Here is a 19065-nt window from a genome sequence, read left to right as displayed (position 1 = left end):
CATCTATTCCGGCAGTTGATCTTCTCTATACACCTTGTCTCTCTTAATCTTTAGTGTCTAAGTATATGTACTTAAATAGGGTACAGATACCAACGTTTAATTTGTCCATCCACCTGCTAAGTATTACTTAGTAGCATCCATTCAAAACCCACCACACCGTCTCGAGATGTCTAATTCACATATCCGCATAATTTGCAGCGGAATTAATGTGTAAGCATATCTCAAATAGAAACCTTTCTTTCATACTCTGCTCTCTTTTTAACTGTTTCCTCAATGCACATCTGAAATAGACGAGATGAAAGCGTACAATTGGATTATTCCTCGCAGGCTTTTCCTTTTACCACTACCACCATCTACATCTACCTCTGTACATGTAGCTAGGCACATGTACACATACCTATTTTAATGTGGATTCAGGGCAATTACTTGATACCTGTCTGCCACAGACTCACTACACAGCTTTCATTCAGCTAAATGTACGGAGTGTATACCTTTGCTAATAAATTGGGTTATAGGCAGCAAACCGATGTCAATTCTGACAAAATTCAAGTCACGATTCAGGCTCCTGTCCATTTAACTTATGACATGGACCGCTTTGTTGAAGAAGGTGGGAAAGCACCTGTTAATGGCCATCTACGATCGCCTATTATCTTTGGGCATGCGCAAAGCCAGGAAGAAGCAGAGGCCCGGATGCACGTGCAGCTACTGGCGTTTGATAAGAAATTTGGCCAGAGAGGCGGTTTAAGCACTAATAAGTGATTCATAAGGAATCTGTTTGTCGTATTGCATGGACTTGGTAGTAGTCAGCCATCATTTGTCTCCGAAATTGTTTGGTTATGTAATCTAGCGTTGTCTCTTGATTTATTTCCAAAACATCTATTTATTACAGCCCTGGAGCCTTTCAATAGTTCACTTGCGCACTATAAAATGGTGTCTAGTGCAATAACGCCTGACCAAACCGCGCCATAATGTGTTTAAGGTACGTGTGGTATGAATGACAGGACGCAGCACCATATTGACATGGCCCAAAACAGACTGGTCGATGCTTGTAAACTAGTGGCTTGCTTGTGGCGCTGGAAAGATCCGCCGCTAGATATTAGTGGCCATCTTAAATATGGACATGTACATACATGTACGTTCCATAACATTTACGGGCTTGGGATGGAGCCTCTGTAAGGGTCTTCAATGAAAAATCGAGGGGCATGGATCAGAGATCGACTTTCGACATTCTGCAGCTGATCTCGGGCTGTTGAATATATTACGAACGTACATGAAATGCAAGAAGAGTTAAATGTGCAATCCTCCAACGGAATGTCAAGAGCTGTCTAGTATCACAAAGAAGAAGTGATAAGGCTAATAAGACCGCTTTTTTAGAAGGCCAGAATCCACCTTAAGCTACGCTAATCCCGCGCGTGTTAGTCGATAATATCGTTACTATTTTCTCATAGATTGTTGGCCATGTACCACCAAGATACACCATTAGTTATTCCGCTTGAAATCATTGAAGAGGATGTGGACATTGTTTTTGGCTTGAGCGAAGCTGTCTTGCTTGTGGTCTGCCAAATCGTTATTAAAATGCGTTTTGGTAACTGGGATAAGCGGCTAGCATCATCGGCTTTACAGAACAAACCTGAGATTCTTCAGTCACCGATAGAAATGTTGAAGGAGAAAATAAGATTCCTTCCCTCGATGTATTGTTCGTCACAAAGGGTACACATGCTCTGAAAAGTCGTAGCAAAGAACTGCTTGCATGTATACATGATACCCGTCTTCGTATGTGCTAGAGACACTCTGAGAATAGCCTTATAATTGATGCGTATCAAGTACAGCAGGGCAGATGCCATGAACCTGCGAAGCTCTTTACTGCACCAAATATCCACGATAAATTTCACGTGGGCATAGCGAATGAATTAGATATAAAAGTTCCATGCTCTCCAATTCTAGCAAACAATAACAAATTAACTACTGTAGAATATGATGCGCTCACTAAGCAAGTAACTCATTGCCGGCAGCTCATCACTCGACTTGCGCGATGGATTGATTGCCGTCAGGGCGACGTCGGGCTGAGCTTTCGATATGGACCTGGAACAAGCGAATAGACCCAAGCGTCTGGCATGAAGTGTGTGCGGAGACAGAAGTGCCGAATCCCAGCCCGAATGATCCACAGCAGCTGGAGTCTCACATTAATAAGATTTCAAGCTTACCCTAGTCCCTAGAGCCGATTGACTGGGCAATTGATGAATAGCCAAGACCTTTGACCAAAGCAGAATTATCATGTTGGCAATACAATGTTAAACAGAATGGTTGCCTTCTTTCCCATCTCTTATATAAAGCTCTACCCGTTTCTACTCTCATCATGAAATATTCTCCCATCACTGCCTCATCCACTTTGGCTATCAAATTTCTCTGCACCCATCTTTGTGCGTAACCAGAAGCACACACCGTATCTCTCAATCTTTATTACCAAATACTGAATAGTAGATATAGGTGCATGTACTACGTTGGCCTTGTCTACCTATCTATCTACTTAGTTTCACCTACTTAGTTGTAATACCTACCAGGTGCTTGTTAGGTAAAAACCCTCCACAGGGCCTCGAGATGTCCGATTCATCTACCCGCGCAGCCTACCACGGAAATAATGGGTAAGCATGCCTCTAAAATAATTTTTTTTTTTCTACTCTGTGACTGCTTCCTTAAACACAAGTCTTCCTTGAGCGGAAGAGACGAAAGCGTGCAATCGGCTCATTGCTGATTAGCTTTACCTTCAACCATTACCTTCACCCATATCAACCCCCAGAGTTACACATGCATGAACTTGCAGGTAGCCCTAATCCACGTCAAGCATTTAATACCAGCTGCTGGTAGTTCACTACAGAACTTTCACTCTGCTACACGTATGAAGAATAAAATGTAACATGTGCTAATAAATGGATGCTTTATAGTCAGCGAACCGGTGTTAATTCCGACAAAATCCAAGTCGCAATCCAAGTCCCTACTCATTTAACATATAATATGGATTGCTTTGTTTAGAAAAATCAAGTTGCATTTTGTTTATGGCCTCTTCAATACATTAAATGTATGCTTTGCGAAAATCGATGACACTACCCAATGGACCTATGCTCCCCTATCTTGAACATTGTCACTGACGTATTAACATTGGTTACATGGACGACAAGCATTGAAAAATCGTCAGGCATTTAGAACACAAATTAGCATTCATCTCTTACCCAATGATCATATCGCTTCCAAGTCATATCGCAAGCTCGATGAGGCTTATTTTTAGACCAGAGACTCGCATCACAAGGACTCGGTTCCCACAACCAGGTTCTCCAGCGACCAAACAAGAACCAGCGACACTTCCGTCACATAGCACACCAATAGTAGAGCAAGATATCAAAACCTCATATCGCCACGATAAGTTCGTGGCTGTTGCCAAGAACTAGTATGGCTGGTTTCGTCATCTTGATTGAGTCGTCCCCAGAATCCGCCTCTTGACTCTTTTCCCGACGGCGTCTGGTTTGACAAAGATTGACCTGATTCAGGTTGATTTGGCTGGGGCTGGCTTGACTGAGGTTGTGTGGGCTGGGGGGCTGCAGGTTGGGATTGAAAGTGGTTTGTGAATTGGGAGTATTGAAGAGGTACCCCTAGAGTATTCGGGGGGAACTGGAACGGAGAACCGAGCCCTCCTAAATTGTAGGGGTTCATAGCAGCATTATGGTACTGAAATGGCGCTGCCATTTGCATTTGCTGCTGCATTGTCATTGGCATTCCCATTGGGCCGTAGCCCATGCCGGTTGGCATAAGAGCCACGTTCTGGATCGGAGCCCATCCCGGCAGAGCATATGGCGACTGTGGTTGAACACCTAGGGCAGGCGCTGTATGATTCCAAGTTTGCTTGGGTTGAAAGTTCTGTTGCTCCTGCGTAGCAAGGTTTGAGGATGATGACGGCATACGAGGTGCAGAATGCAGCGGTTCCAGATTCCCAAAGGTCTGGCGTAGATGATCATGCAATTTAGGATGATCATACAATTTGGGAATGGTCTCAGGTGCGAATCCAGCCTTCCAATTCTCGGAATTCAGCACACCGTGCAGCTCTTTTTCGTTATCTGTTGGTTGATGGGATCTTCTGGGCGAAGTGTCACCAGAGCTGGAGATAGAGCTGGAGCTTAGCGGTAAGGATTCCTCAGACGCTTCCCTGTCACGATGACGCTGCGCATCGCGCCTGCTGGGTGCAATAACTGTATCTCCTGACGTAAGGATTGGTTCGCCGGTAAAGCTAAACAGGTATTGGTTGAATTCATCGTATGATTGCGAAACCTTCTTGAACTGGTTTGTGGTGAGTCGCAAAGACGAGCCGGGCGCTTTCTCAAAATCAGCAATGGCGACGGCGCTCTGGAATGCGTTTCGGATCTGGCGTCCGTTCCAAGGGCGGCCTTTGGAAGACTGTGCCTTATATAGTTCGCGGGCATACTTGAGAAGTGCCTCATCATCAGCCAACATGCCTCGGTTTCTCATTCTCGTGAGTGAAAGAATGTTCTTCCAAATGACGCATGTTCCCATCAAGTCCAAAGTTGGGTAATAGAGGGAAACGTGTATGCGAGACTTGAATGCCTCGTCCATATCCCCAACCCTGTTCGTTGTCAAGAAAAGAACGCCGGGATAGTATTCGAGGCTTCGAAGGAAGACTTTGGCTCTCGTCAGTGGGCAAAAGTCAGACTGATGGCGACATAGAAAACAAACCTGAAACCAAACTGTTTCGGAGCACATCTTCCTTGTTCCGTTTGGATAGGAAAACATCGGCTTCGTCCAGAAGCAAGACACAGCCCCAGGCGTGAGCTAGATCAAAGAATTTCGATAAGTTGCTTTCTATATTCTCCGCCGAGACGCCGAGGTCGCCTATGCACAACTTAGCAAACGCTAACGGCAATCAAGACTGATAGGCATCCCGATAATACTACTTACCGCAAGTTATAGAAAATAGCGGTCTTTTTGTAGCTACGGCCGCACATTCTATGATATTCTTCAGTTTCTTTCTTTAAAAACTGCAAAAGCATCTCTTTGTCATCATACCGGCTGTGAATGTCTTCCCAACCCCCGGTGGACCATGCAACAATAGGATAAGTCCACTACCTACAATACCATGAGTTAGCCCGCTATTGAGTGTGGATCGAATGATTCTCAATTGCACCGCAAGCTAATGTTTTCAATGAAGCACCAGAATGGAAATCGCGTTCACTCGTCTCACCTTTGCCTCTAACTATGTCGATATTTTCATTTTCCACGGAAGTCTGAAACTTTTGTTCAAGTAATGCCCGAATCATTTCCTTGTGTCCTTTCGCCAAGTATAGCTGCTTCCAGGGGTCATCGACGGCGATGATAGGACATAAGGGTTGGTCGCCTTCGTCTGTTCTGCCAACCCGGAGAGAAGCTGATTCAAGTTAGAGATTAAACCGGGAGAGCGACGGTGGGAAGGTTGCAATCAATCTTACCCCATTTACGGTTACGCAAAACGTAGCCAAACACCCGATCAGGAAGCAAGAGCAAATATCCGCGGTCAGGAACGTCTGCTGGGTTGGTCCAAGTGGCCAAATTTCTTCTGACTCTGGCCAATATCTCGTTGGAGAGTCTCTTATCCCATGTCCAGTCCTGGTCGATATCTTGAGCCGCACCGCCCATTTGGCCAAGTTCGGCATGGTCCATAGCATAAAGCTGGGGGTCATCAGTTGAGGGCCTCCATGCTGGAATATGCTCAAGGGCGCGGGGATAATCAATGATGACGTCGCTATCGAAATTCTCATCGGCCTCTTCAGGCTTCCTCCCGCCAATCGTTCTAGCATGGCTCCACCCGCCGTAGTATCGATGCCGAACGTTAGTATGGTCAATAAACTCCCGGGCTCGAGCCTCAAGCTGTTCCCGATGTACAAGGCCATCCTTCTCAGCGATGCGGAGAGGGAATACAGGCAGCGAGCTGACAGGTTGTACACCATCGAAGAAGTCGATTTCGAATTGTCCAAACACAGGTACAAAGTGCTTTCCGTCAAAGTCGATAAAGTAGCAGTCAACGACAAATGCACTGAATTGATATCGGAATGAGCTCTCGGAAATATGATCAGGCCTCCTCATATATCTCCGACCGCCCGTTCTCTGAACTACGCGCCAGACTTTGTGCACAAAGTCTGATCTCCTGGCGTATATGAAAGAATCGGGAGGGAACAGATACCACAATTCCGAAAAGCGAACGACATCTGATTCGTCTGCTAACCTCTTTTTCAACGGTAGAATTGTATTATCAAGATACGTAACTAAGCAGCGAATGTCATCGATATAGTTCTCCAGGTCTGGCGCTGCCGTAATAGTTTCTCCCACGCCGCCTGAAGCAGCGGACTTTCTGGACTCTGTATCGGAGTTGTTACAAATGTCTTCCTCTTCCAGCTCTTTGAGACGGTTTTTGATTTTGGGATAGTGATAGTCCAATATCTTGAACGGCCGAAGAATCGTAAGAGGCAGCCTGGAGGCAATAGACTTTTGGCTATCTAAGGCTGCATCAAAGTCACACAACATGAGTTTCAGCCGCGGCGAGTTTATTTGAAGTCTCTCGGGAAGGCTGAGCCTCTGCCCGGAAGCATCAAAAATGATCTCCGACATCCGGTCCCACGGCGCTCCGGGCTCGAATGTCCCTATCGGTTCGTCGCTTGGGATTTCGATAGCAGCAATGGGTTCGGGGGCAGCTCCGGCACGGACATTACTGAGGACGCCAAGTTCTTTCCATGCTCTGAATTGAATATGGGGGGCAGTGACTAGCTCTGGGACATCACCTTTTGCGGACTCGACCAAAGATTCGAAATCCGAGGCATCACTCTCGTTGTCGCCCTGAATACCGCGATACGGGAGCGATGTCGGTAGCTCCTCGAAAAAGTTGTTCAAATCATGCATAATTTCATCTTTCAAGTGACATATTTTGATGACCAATTTGTCAACCCGACTCAGCTTCCTTTTCATCTCTGTCAATCGTTTGTGTATCTGAATCTCAGCCAGAGTGCGCTGTCCTTGGACCGCTCCAGCGTCAGTATCCGCTACTAATTGATCATCGTTCTGGTAGTTGCTAGGTATGTTTGTTTCCATCTTGTCAACAACGGATCGGCTGGCGAAATGCAAAAAGCGGCCCGCAGGGTCACCTTTCGCGCCCGTCTGGGTTCAAGGCAGAGATGCGAGGGGGCCGAAGCAGAGTCGACAAATTAACTAATAACAGACTCACTAAGGAGCAAGGAAACGCGTTTGTACGAACAAACTAATATTGGACCTGGCTTCGGGTTGAGCGTCAGCCAGAGTCTCGGGCACCAAATGACGTTCAGCTTCTCGGGCCGGCCCGTCTCGAGAAGCGGAGGGCTTGCTCACCCATGCCTGAGGCATCCTACCCACCACCTTCATCAATACTACACCATATAGTACGATATGTTCAAATTCCTTCGTCAATACTAGACCATTTTATTGTTGCCGCATCCCTCAAAATACCTAATTTTGTCCCCACGCTGCGTACGAGCAGCTCCACCCCGCCAACCCCGCCAACCCCCCTGTTGTAGGCGTTGCCTCCATTTCCGCAAGAGGCAGCGTATGTTCTAAAATGTGGCTAATCAACACTACCAATCTTTTACTAGAATGTGTCCTGGAGCCTCGGAATGTGCAATACGCTATTCTCTCGCATACGTGGGAGCACGATGAGGTTTCGTTGCAGGACTTTGCCAACTTGGACTTTGCCAGGCAAAAAGCCGGGTTCTCCAAGATCCAAAAGACATGCCAAATAGCAAGGTCACGGGGCCTCAAGTACGCATGGGTTGATACTTGCTGCATCGATAAGATGAGCAGCGCTGAGCTAACGGAAGCCATCAACTCCATGTTCGAGTGGTACAAACAGGCTCAAGTCTGCTTTGCATTCATCTCAGACCTGCCGTCGGTTGCCGGCGGAGGCCCCATGCTCGACTGGCTGGCTGGAGGAGAGTATCGCTGGTTCAGCCGAGGCTGGACGCTGCAGGAGCTCGTCGCGCCGCAGAAGCTCGAATTTTTCGATAGCGCGTGGCAGCCTCGGGGAGACCGCTTTACTTTGCGCTCGGGAATCTCACAGAAGACCGGGATAGACATGCATGTTCTGCAGAACAGCGCCTGTCTTCCGGAAATCCCTGTCGGGAGAAAAATGTCATGGGCCTCGGCTCGCAAGACTACGAGGGTGGAAGACATGGCTTATTGTCTACTGGGGATCTTTAATATCAACATGTACTTGCCTCCTTTTGCATTCCCATATGTACTTGCCAAGAAGGTGAAGATTAACCACATCTCAGGCCACTGATATACGGTGAAGGGGCCAAGGCATTTCTTCGACTGCAAGAAGAGATATGCAGGGAGAGCACTGATTTGTCATTATTTGCCTGGAAAGCTAAACCAGACTCAGAAACCTCGAAACAAAGATTCAGAGGGATTCTTGCACGAGACCCTTCCGAGTTCGGTCACTTCCAAGATATTCTAGCATATCATGATTATCTCAGTCAAAATTTCGAGTATTCCATGACAAACAATGGATTGCGAATGGAGGCAAAACTGGGGTTTGTCGAAGCGTCCGGATATATCTTGGCCCTGAATTGTGTCACTCGGACGGGGAAAGAGTGGCTCGGTATCTTCCTTCGAAAAACAGGCAGTGGTTTTGTGCGACAATATCCAGATCAGTTATTTGCCACTTCTGACTCCAGAATATGGAGTGGTAAAAGAACGACTGTTTACATTCGAAAGTCTCTGCGGCCCGAGGAAAATCGTCAAATAGCCTGCGAGCTGGATAGCCGCATTTACGTCCATTATCAACCGGCCAATCCATCGTATACAATTACGGACCATATCTCTGCGCCGGATGCTCTTTGGAACCCACAAGGGGGATATTTTCTGACGATGGAGTCCTCCTTGCCCCGAGCGGCAGGTAGCGTTATCAGCCCTCTCTTCACTGGCTTCAAGGGCTTCGATATCAACTACCAAGGTGTGCATGCATGTAGTTGTCTTCTGGTTTGCGGCATCTTCATGAATCCGCAGGGCGTGTCGCGCCCTCTCGCTGTTCTCTATACGGACAAAGATTCCAGCACCAAGGACGTCTTCAACGCAATTGAGCGGTCTAGGAATGAGCGGGGTGGGACGCTTCTCGATGAGATTCGCAACTTCGTCCTCTTCAAGCACGCGCCCACTAGCGGCGTTTTGACATGGAGGAGTGTTTGTGATCGGAAGACGGAGATATTAACTGCCAATAACCACAATCTAGTCATCAGCTTATCTGTCAACATGGTCAATATTCAAGACAACAAAGTGCCATCAAAGAAGGGCTCAGGCGCACAAATCGAGTTGGGCCCCGACATTCGGGAATTGCCCGATGAAGCTGTCAGATCCAAGTATGCTCATCTTGACCATCGGAGATATGTCGTTTCTGTGCACATTGGGGGGACAAAAATACGCAGATCAGCAGAAAAATCCATTTCAAACGAGCGCCAGTGGTAGAACTCATCAAGATACTGTGAGTCGATATGGACTAGGAGGCGAGTTGTTCAGAAGGAGCCACAACTCCGGAACAATTTCTTAACAAAATATTTAGCTTACCACCAATTAATAGGGAATTCTGATCCGTTACGCAAATATACGAGAAAGGATTCAAGCTGTTATTTATATATTCTATGAAATAATCTCTATTAGTCTCGTGTGTGTATTCTGGATCGGCTCGTCGGCTATTAATGCGGATGCACCAACTCGAAGTATCTCATCCAAGATTTTTATAACCCTCGCATTGAATCAGCCCGTCAGCAGGGGTTGGTCGCTTGCACAACTCCTCTTTTATTTTAGACCCATCTCTTCTCACCAAGCCGACGGACTCAAAGATGGCTGGTCAAAGTGATGCCGGCGAATAGTTTGATCCAACTGCGTCTCGCGCTTGTGAAAAATGCAGCTGTAGCAAGTGAAAATGTGAATTATTCTATGAACCTGCCCAAGTCCCCCGATCTAAGTATGGATGAGTAAAAGGGGATGGAAGGCCGACGGCTATATTGGGAGGAGCATGAGAATTATCTGAATTCATTATATAGGTAGACTGTGTCTGTAAAGACAAATGGGGATATTACTGGTATCACCAGCGTTGATACGAAATAGTTACGGCCCAGGAAAGATGAGATGATTCAATATTGTTAAGATGCCAGGTGCACGCACCACGATGGTATCTGGGCGGCAGTAAGTACATGTATTTACAGCCAGCAGCCACCTACATCCATGTATAGTGGGCAGCGGTGAGCCATTGGGAGGGCTGGGATAATGCCTGATGCCTGATGCCTTGATAGATGTGCAACGGAGTTAATGTCAGTGACAATTGCGATACAATAAAGGCTGGATATGAACTGCATTTGGAATTTCAGAGGAGAAATTGCTTTAAGTGTTTCAGCGACATAACAATAATAACATGGATATACAAAGAGAAAGGGAATTTGTCGGAATCGCTTACTGACCCAGAAGTCCTTGCTGCAGTGCGGATACAGTCAAATCTCAAGATCGGTCAGGGGTCCCGAGTTCAACAAATGCACCAGGCAACAACACCATCGCCCATTTTTTGTAATGATTGAGAAGTTTCCACCGGGCATGGCTCCTTTGACTAAACCAGATCCTCTGCGGCCGGCGAGAAGGCGTGTCCCATTTTCATTGCAAGGGTTCCTTGTTTTCTTTTTTTGCAGATGGATGGAGGCAGCAGCCGCCGATTGGGCAGCTAAGCCACATCTTTTTTCTATTTTCTTTTGGCCTTGGCGCATGTACGGAGTACTTGTGTCCGCATAGAGATTACACAGTCTCGGAAAGTACAGTCGTTTAGCCCTTACATTGGATATAAAGAAAAAGGCGGTAGCTGAAAAGCTAGCGCTGGTCCTCATGCACGGTGGTGATATTAGTAGATGAGTAATTGGTTTCTTGATTCGAGTGATGGCAAAAAATAAGGCCCATCCCGGAAAACAAGAACCTGCATCAAATCATGCGGCACCATACTAAGGCAGCCAGTCAGCTGTCTCTGCGCTCGATGCAACGGTAGAACTGGCCCCTTGACGCGCGTTATAGTGGGAGACGACATGTCGACGATGCGCGATAGGTACAATCCCGACTGGATAGACACTGTCTCAAACAGTAACGGAGGCCCACATAATTTTTTTTCCCTAAACAGGCCAGTCTTTGACCTGAGAGCTGCCATTAAGAGAGTAATAGATAATATTGAAAACCGACTCGCCTACCTTTCCATTACATATATAAGGCCTATCCGCTTCTCATCTCATCATGGAGCATTCACCATTGCTATCTCTTTACCTTTCTTGGCTATTTACCTTCTTTACACTATATTTGTGCAAAACAACGGGCACACATTATACATCGCAGCCTTCAGTGCCCAAGTACCTATAATAGGCACACTACGGGGCCTCGAGATGTCTGATTCATCTACCCGCGCGGTCTGCGGCAGTAGTAATGGGTAAGCATATATCAATGAGAAAGTTTTCTTTTTACTTCACTCTCTTTTGTCGCTGCTTCCTTCAGCACACTTTAAAGAAGGGCCAGTAGCGCTTCACCGGCCCATTGTTGGTCATTCTTGTTCACTGAATTTGCCTTTTATCAATACTACCACTTCTATCTACCTCTGTATCTACTCATGTTGTAATAACGGCCTAAAAAAAGACCATCTGATCTAGATTGTCGCAGACTTATTTACAACTGTCACTGAGCTACATGCACGGAGAACACATATGCATGCATGTGCTAATAAAAGGGTTTTATAGTCTGCAAACCGATGTTGATAGCCGCAAAACCCAAGTCGTAGTCCAGGTCCCTGTCCATCCAACTTATAATATAGATTGCTTTGTTAAAGAAGGTGAAACACCTGCAAATGGTCATCTACGATCGCCTATCGTATTTAGTCAAGCGCAAACGGAGGCTGAGGCAGAAGCTCGAATGCAGGTGCAGCTACTTGCGTTTGATAAGAAATTTGGCCAGAAAGGCGGTGCGAGCGGCGAAGGTGCATGTACCGACTCTTGAGGAATCAGTGTACTAATACATAACATGGGGTTGATATTTTATGTACCTACTCAGCCAGTCTTGGCTAGCCTAAGAGATTATTTATGCTCATAATTCAGTGCTGCTGATTGATTTATTTCTAGATTAAACCGCTTCTCTGCGTGCCTGTAGATCATACCAAAGTGCAATGGTTAGCCAGCCAAAGATCTCGTCCCCGGTCAAAAGGCTGGAGTACCGCTTAACCTTGGACGCTATAAAATTCCCTTCATATGGGGGCCAACTCCAATAGCAGGTTACATCTCCATAACGCTACAGGTAGCGTGTATTTGGGTAGATTTAGAGGCTTCCCTGTATACTTCATAGGCTCTGGTAAGTTTATAGATATACCTTGTGTAATTGATAGGCTCTGATTAGTTTTATACAAAGATCAACCTAGATCCAAAGATCTGCACTACATGCCTGATAGGCTCAGATCAGCTTTAGAAAGACCAAGCTGCATTTTTGTGTCCATAAGCGGCTAGAGATATCGGCTTTGGAGAAGAGGGGTAGAATTTTTCGGCCTGCAGTAGAAAGTATTGAAGAGAACATCGGATTTCTTCTCTCGATGCATTGCCAATGACAAAGACTATGCATGTTCTAGAATATGATGCTCCGTTCCCGAGCCAAATACACCTCCCAGACGGCATTCGTATTCGGTGGTAAAGCCGAGCGGCGGCGAGACGTCCTTGAGAAAGTATGCAGAAAATATACCGAAGCGCGAAAAATGACGAGCGCCGTGCAAGTGCCTACATGTAGTAGAATTGCGTTTTTTCCTCTACCTGTAAACATGCGCCTCTGCGTGCAGGGCCTGTAATCCTATTCGTCAACTGCCACAGAGCTGGGGTGGCTCTTCGAACTTGCTTCGGTCGCTCAGTATGGCCGTTGACTAAGGTACATGTAGGCAACTTACATTTGGATCAAGAATAGCCCGCCAGCAACATCCCGGCAGTAAAGTTTTCCAGGAACAATTGGGAAGAAGATGTGGCATAGAGCGCAAAATAGGACACCAGCGGTTAAACGTTTAATTTTCTCTCCGTTCGATTATAAGCAGCAGAAAATGCTACGATACCATGTGCCGTACTGCGATGCTGCGATGCTACGATGTGTATAAGATCCATAGCACTAAATCTATACCCCACCTCGACATCACTCGGCCCACCACACTAACGCTAGCGTCCGCAGCTGTTGCAAACACAGGACGTGTGTTGAAGGCTAAGTCGCCTTGCTTTCAACGGCGGCCTTTGCCCTTAGCACGACAAGTTTAACTACATGTATACATCTATATTCACCTCTGGATGACAACCCCCAAGAGTTGCCGTAGATCTAACTGTTTAGACCTCTTTTTTTTTAATCCCGCCCACAGTCTCGCTCTTCCTGTGCTGAAATCTTCAGAGGTGTGATGTTGAGCGGACCAACAGGCTCGGATTGGTACGGAGTAACTATCGCTGTGGTCGTTGTCATTGACATGGAACTACCTAGGTATTACATGTAGGTACTTCTTGGTGCTAGCCATTAGGATGACGTTAGCTGCACAAGCTAGTTATTGCAGGCATTACTCTGTATTGTCCTCATTATTAGGCTATTGAAGCACCGAAACAGCAGCGACAGCGGAAGAAGAAAAGACATTGCGAAAGGTTAACAGTTGACCACGGGACTAAGGCGGTACAGGATTGGCACAAACACGCTGCCAGTGGAACCGCGATTCGGACCCAATACTTAGCACTGATCCAGTGGCTGGCGACTTGGATCTCCATCTGGTTTTAGTGGTGGTGGTGGTGGTGTGGGTACAGGGAATAGCGGATCAAATTGACAGGCGGGCAGTGCAAGACTCTCCGCGCTCCACGAGTAATGCCTGTGCGGGCGAATTTCGCAACTCAACGAACACCTGCACGCTTACAATTTTCTTTCGCCGGCGTGGAGCCACCCACAATGCCACGCACGGTGATTGGCAGCGGCCCGTTCCTGGCAGGATTATAAGCACAAAGGATTCGGTCCAAACAGCCTGTGATTGGTGACTGGCCGAACGCCTTTCGCCTGTATTTCGGGAGATTAGAACTGCATATGCTAGCCAGCGAAAGGGCAGCGCCTGGGAAAGGAAAGCTCGGCTCATCAGTAGCGTAGCGCAGAAATATATGCTCTATCTCTAGCCAACCTAGCATTAAATGGACGGATGGTAGCCACAGCACCTTAGCCTTATGAGTTAAGCATGTTGAACTATAACTTGAAAAGCGCCTCTAGTTCCTTTCTCATTTCTTCGTCTTCTTATATAATGACCCCTTCTGCCCTCATGATGCTCTCTCACCCCTATCTCCTCAGCGATTCTTCCTAGTCCAAGTTTCTGCAGCTATCTTTGCAAAGCCCACCAGTGCACATTGTATCTTTCAATTTTTTAGTATCCTAGTACGCAACAGTACGTATAGGTACTGACTATCTCTTTCTCTATCTACCTACCTGGTAGGTATCTACTGAGTGCCTACCTGTAGCACTCATCAGATAAAAGAACTCCAAGAAGCATCGAGATGTCTGTTTCATCTACCCGCGCAGTTTGCAGTGGAAGTAATGTGTAAGCATATCTCAAGAGAAAATTTTCTTTTTCAGTTCACCTCCTCTTTCACTACTTCCTTAGACACACGTCTTAAAAAGAGGGGAGGAAAGTGTACAGCTGGCGTATTGCCAATTGGCTATACTTTCTACCACTACCACTTGTATATGCCTTTGAGAAGTAAACGAGTGCCTCTGTAGCTGCACAGGATTTGGTGTCGATTTAAAAAAAAAAAAAAAAAAAAAAAACTATCTCTACCCTATACTTGCACGCTGGAAGCTCACTGCACAATTTTTACTCAACCATATTACAGATTGCAAGATATATGCATGAGCTAATAAAAACCCCCCATAGTGAACAAGCTAGCAATGGTGTTGATAAAACTCAAATTGCGATACAGGTCCCTGCCCATTTAACTTATAATATGGACCGCTTTACTAAAGAAGGCGGGGAAAGGCCTGTTAATGGCCATCTACGGTCGCCTATTGTATTTGGCCATGCGCAAACTCAGGCTGAAGCAGAAGCTCGAATGCAGGTGCAGCTACTGGAATTCGATGAGAAGTTTGGCCAGAACGGTTCGAGTGGCGGAGATACTCGTGTTAATAAATGACCTGCGAGGACGCAGGGTTTTGATAGTAGTCAGCCATCATTTGTATGCGAATTATTTGATTTTACAATATTGATATATTTCCGTTAATTAATAGCTTCCCCGTAGTTCATTCGCGTACAAAAACTGTTGGTTGTCTGGCGGAATGCCTGACCAAGCCGCGCCATAACGTCATTTTGTGTGGCATTTCAGATTAGCAGCCCAAGCTAGTTGCCTTGTAGCGCTAAGTAGGAGCCGGCCGCCGCTAGATATTAGTGACCGTCTGAAGTACATGTACCAGATGTTTTATGGGGCTTTGGGTGGAGCAAAATCTACATGTACGTTTAACCGCCTACGTGTAAAACGTCAAAACGCAATGCCTCCCATTTAGCTGAAGCGGTGTCGGAATTGCAAGATGTCCTAACGAGGCCCTTGGCCCCAAGACAAGAAATTGGGGACAGGCGAGGTGAGTATGGGTGGGGACCAAAACCCAAGAAAATCCGCGGTACTGGTTTGCACTTGCTTCCTTTTCCGAGCAAGCGACTCTGGTCTAGGCGGCCGTTAGATACAAGTGTATAATGTGATCTCGGCCAAGGGGTGAGTCAAAGATTTTGATTTCGAACCTTGCTAGTTTAGCGCCGGGAGGGGTGAAGGACAAGGACGGACAAGGGCGGGAGCGAAGGCTAGAATCTGTGGGAAAAAAGGAAGACAAGACCAGATGCAGTGGGCCCTTTGTCATGCTGTAACCCCGCCCAATGGCTGGACCCAGATCAAACTTGGCTGGAGATGATGAAATAGGAAGTACTTTACCCCCCTGTTCTCTTCTCGAGCTGCATGAAATACTCTTTCACTGAGGCCCAGCCATCATCCGTTGCTGGAATCGCATGCCGGTCATGCAGAAGAAAGAAATATTCTTCGCACCCCTCTCCCGCCAAGAAGACAGCCAAAGTCCGTTACATGCGGTAGAAAGGTGGCAAAATATCTGCACCAATCAAAGTATGAACACCAAAGTAGACATATCAATTATATTGGGAATTATGTGAAGCCTTTTGTCATAAATCCTTACAAGTCGATGGATTAACCACAATATCAGATCTTCAACAGGGCTGTTGAATAATAATGTAACTTCTCTAAATATTTAAAGATTTCAGGGCATAAATTTCCTTTAGCATATCCTAACTAGTTACCAGTTTATTTCGGCGCAGGTCGCTGGTAACAAAGCATGATCCTTTACATCGTATCATGCTCCAGGCTCCATCATCAAATCTTTTCCTTTAATATTGATCCAAGGTATCCCAAACGATATCATAACCGCAGCTGCAGACGCCGCCGCAGAGAGATAGAATGTACCTACGAGAGCCTTGTTAAATGCAGCCAGAACAATTGGTAAATCGTCTGGGGGTACAAGCTCGCGAATAGCTCCCGAGCCACTGAGGAGCAGGCTCTGTAAATCAACACCGGGGATGTCCACCGTCAACTTCTCAACGAAAATATTAGCAAAAATAGCTTGAGAAATCGCTAGAAAAATGGCACTGCCAAAGAATTGAAAGAAAGTGGCTGTAGAAACGCCAAGAGGGCTTTGCAAAGTTGGCAAGGTGGCTTGCACAGCTACAACGGGCATTTGGGCCATCATGCCAAATCCTATGCCTGGAAGGATTTGGTACCCAATCCAATGTGCAGAGGGCGTGGATAAATCAAATGTACCATAGAGACCAATTCCGATAGCCATGAAAGCACAACCAATATAGATCCAGGGATTTATAGGGCCCAGTTGGGGGGCCAACGCTCCAGATAGGAGGGCGGCGGCGATTTGCGGAATGAAAGTCGGGAGATTCATGATACCGCTTCTAATTGGACCCGCTCCTTTGACAACTTGAAACCACTCTGGAAGATAATATACGACTGAAAATATTGCACCATATGCAAACGCTAAAGTCAGGCTGCTAAAAGCAACAGTGCGGTTGAGGAGGATGGGCATGGGCAGCATGGCTGCTTCACCTTTGTAAAACTGCCAGATGACGAAGACCACAGAGAGACCTCCGAACCCGAGGAAAAGCCCGATGATAGTCGCTGACTTCCAGGGATATGTGGATCCTCCCCATTGAAGTGCAAGTAAAGCCATCAAGATTGCCGGGATGAAAAGAAATGCACCGATTAAATCGAGAGCCCGGATGCGGCGGGCGATGGGTTCTGTTTCTATCGCTCTCGTAGGTGGATCGAAGACCAACGTCAACACCAGGCCGGCTACTGCACCGATTGGTAGGTTGATGTAGAAACACCATCGCCAAGATACATGTTCCGTAAAAGCTCCTCCGATTAGAGGGCCAATCACAGTTGCAACACCAAAAAAAGAAGATATAAACCCGATGTACACTAACTCTTTGGGTTAACTTCAGGGAGCAGATGCTAGTAGAAGAAAGCAGCTCTTACATGGTCTTTTTTGCATTGGAGCAATGAATGCAACGATGGAAAAGGCACCTGACACGATACCTGCTCCTCCAGCTCCTGCAACAGCACGTCCCCCAATAAACATATTAGAGCTCACAGCCGTGGCACATAGTAGAGAGCCGAGCTCAAAGACGGCAAAGAAGCTGAGGAATGTCCACTACCGGCAGTTAGAATAAATTTCTCCCATAAGTGTTTCGGTAGGAGCTTTGCTTGCTTTGAGAGAAAATGTTGCGTAGAGTTTACCACTTATCGGCTGTAATGAGCATCTGGGTAAACGAATATTAGCAACAGTACATCATACAATACAAATGAGCTGTAGAAACGAACAGTGAAAGGAAATATGCGCTCCCATACCACCCAATATCCTGCGTGGATCGAAATCGATCCGTGATATAAGGAATAGCCTGTGAACGAAGCATAAGTTTGTTAGCCAGTTCTACCGTCAGACTCGCTGCTGATGGGAGTACCAACTGTTGCAACAATGGAAGTGTCCAGGGCAATGAGAAAAACGGGTAAACTCAATCCTAAGAGGATAAAAGCCACTGCTGTCGAAGGAAGTGATGGCGTGCCCAAAGGCTCTGCTATTTCAGCTTGCGGTTTAGTCTCGCCGTCTGCATTACCATCAATGCTAGCCACTGTTTGAGATTTTAGCTTGGACATGGTGAAGTCCCTCATCACAGAACTCTTGCAATATAACAAATAATTAATCACCAAGAAATGACAAGCTGACTTAAAATGAAGAAAGACAGAGGTAATATTAGGTTAAATGTTAAAACTTCTACAGAGTCAATGGATATGTCCGCAACAGCTATGGAGTACTTCGGCCAAAGTTTAGACCGCTAATACGCAATATGCATTACCAAGATTTATTTGAGCAATTTAGGGCGTTCCCACTCCGCTGCGGAATTAAGCAACATGACTATTTTGTCCGTATGTGCTCTCGAGGCTATTTGTCATCGGAAATAGGAGAGAAATAGATTCATGGTATTGGCTGCTAGCGTCGTTAGCTGCAAGCAACGATACCGAGGACCTTTATCCACGGATGTTATATCGCACAGGTTATCAATATATCAATGCTAGTATTAATGTAGATAGAGTTCCAAACGTGTGTGGAAACGAAAGCAGGCTGATAGTCCGGGTTTCGTTTCCATCCACACTTGGGACTGTGAGGGATTTCGCGAGAACGTCGTTTATATGTTAGTTTTACGGATTTCCTATCTGCTATTTTACTTGATCAAAATTGGATACGAAAAAAAAACATATCACGAGAATACTTGAGCTGACTCCGAAAACACTTTTTTATATATATTGAGATGGATATCTAATCATTTATCCCTAATATCACCGGCATCAGGGTAAGCTGGTGGCAGCTGTCAAGGCAAAGAGCGGTTAGCAA

General features: G+C 46.2%; 8 protein-coding genes across 8 annotated transcripts; 5 read left to right on the top strand and 3 right to left on the bottom strand.

Annotated features, from left to right (window-relative positions):
• Positions 1–14: 14 nt before the first annotated feature.
• GGI43DRAFT_372322 (uncharacterized protein) lies at positions 15–867 on the top strand. The gene is made up of 3 exons (XM_083202569.1): positions 15–80; positions 132–210; positions 516–867. Exons 2-3 carry the CDS (start codon positions 167–169, stop codon positions 757–759), a joined length of 288 nt encoding a protein of 95 aa, XP_083060954.1. The 5' UTR covers positions 15–80; positions 132–166; the 3' UTR covers positions 760–867.
• Positions 868–937: 70 nt separating this feature from the next.
• On the top strand, positions 938–1752 carry GGI43DRAFT_404426 (uncharacterized protein). The gene is made up of 2 exons (XM_083205923.1): positions 938–979; positions 1035–1752. The coding sequence occupies exon 2, from the start codon at positions 1459–1461 to the stop codon at positions 1723–1725; it is 267 nt and encodes an 88-aa protein (XP_083060953.1). The 5' UTR covers positions 938–979; positions 1035–1458; the 3' UTR covers positions 1726–1752.
• A 1641-nt stretch (positions 1753–3393) lies between these two features.
• GGI43DRAFT_383599 (uncharacterized protein) lies at positions 3394–7122 on the bottom strand (the record flags this gene model as incomplete). The annotated part of the gene is made up of 6 exons (XM_083203408.1): positions 3394–4685; positions 4741–4896; positions 4963–5010; positions 5071–5130; positions 5246–5428; positions 5490–7122. The coding sequence occupies 6 exons, from the start codon at positions 7120–7122 to the stop codon at positions 3394–3396; spliced, it is 3372 nt and encodes a 1123-aa protein (XP_083060952.1).
• Positions 7123–7525: 403 nt separating this feature from the next.
• GGI43DRAFT_372298 (heterokaryon incompatibility domain-containing protein) lies at positions 7526–10036 on the top strand. Its single transcript, XM_083202568.1, has 2 exons — positions 7526–8268; positions 8334–10036. Exons 1-2 carry the CDS (start codon positions 7622–7624, stop codon positions 9523–9525), a joined length of 1839 nt encoding a protein of 612 aa, XP_083060951.1. The 5' UTR covers positions 7526–7621; the 3' UTR covers positions 9526–10036.
• A 991-nt stretch (positions 10037–11027) lies between these two features.
• On the top strand, positions 11028–12386 carry GGI43DRAFT_372238 (uncharacterized protein). The gene is made up of 2 exons (XM_083202567.1): positions 11028–11515; positions 11820–12386. The coding sequence occupies exons 1-2, from the start codon at positions 11124–11126 to the stop codon at positions 12073–12075; spliced, it is 648 nt and encodes a 215-aa protein (XP_083060950.1). The 5' UTR covers positions 11028–11123; the 3' UTR covers positions 12076–12386.
• A 1505-nt stretch (positions 12387–13891) lies between these two features.
• Positions 13892–14237, bottom strand: GGI43DRAFT_404413 (uncharacterized protein; the record flags this gene model as incomplete). Its single annotated transcript, XM_083205922.1, has 1 exon — positions 13892–14237. The coding sequence occupies exon 1, from the start codon at positions 14201–14203 to the stop codon at positions 13895–13897; it is 309 nt and encodes a 102-aa protein (XP_083060949.1). The 5' UTR covers positions 14204–14237.
• Positions 14238–14273: 36 nt separating this feature from the next.
• GGI43DRAFT_404412 (uncharacterized protein) lies at positions 14274–15312 on the top strand (the record flags this gene model as incomplete). The annotated part of the gene is made up of 2 exons (XM_083205921.1): positions 14274–14656; positions 14990–15312. Coding segments are annotated over exons 1-2 (296 nt in total), but the record flags the coding sequence as incomplete, so codon positions are not given.
• A 1133-nt stretch (positions 15313–16445) lies between these two features.
• Positions 16446–18329, bottom strand: GGI43DRAFT_433949 (major facilitator superfamily domain-containing protein; the record flags this gene model as incomplete). Its single annotated transcript, XM_083209825.1, has 4 exons — positions 16446–17594; positions 17652–17812; positions 18024–18105; positions 18137–18329. The coding sequence occupies 4 exons, from the start codon at positions 18327–18329 to the stop codon at positions 16462–16464; spliced, it is 1569 nt and encodes a 522-aa protein (XP_083060947.1). The 3' UTR covers positions 16446–16461.
• Positions 18330–19065: the final 736 nt, after the last annotated feature.

This window comes from Trichoderma evansii (assembly GCF_050947405.1).
Source record: "Trichoderma evansii strain SZMC 28006 chromosome Unknown GGI43scaffold_9, whole genome shotgun sequence".
NCBI classification, from domain to species: domain Eukaryota; kingdom Fungi; phylum Ascomycota; class Sordariomycetes; order Hypocreales; family Hypocreaceae; genus Trichoderma; species Trichoderma evansii.
The sequence above is the reverse complement of the archived record's forward strand: the minus strand, read 5'-3'. Positions and strand labels throughout refer to the sequence as shown.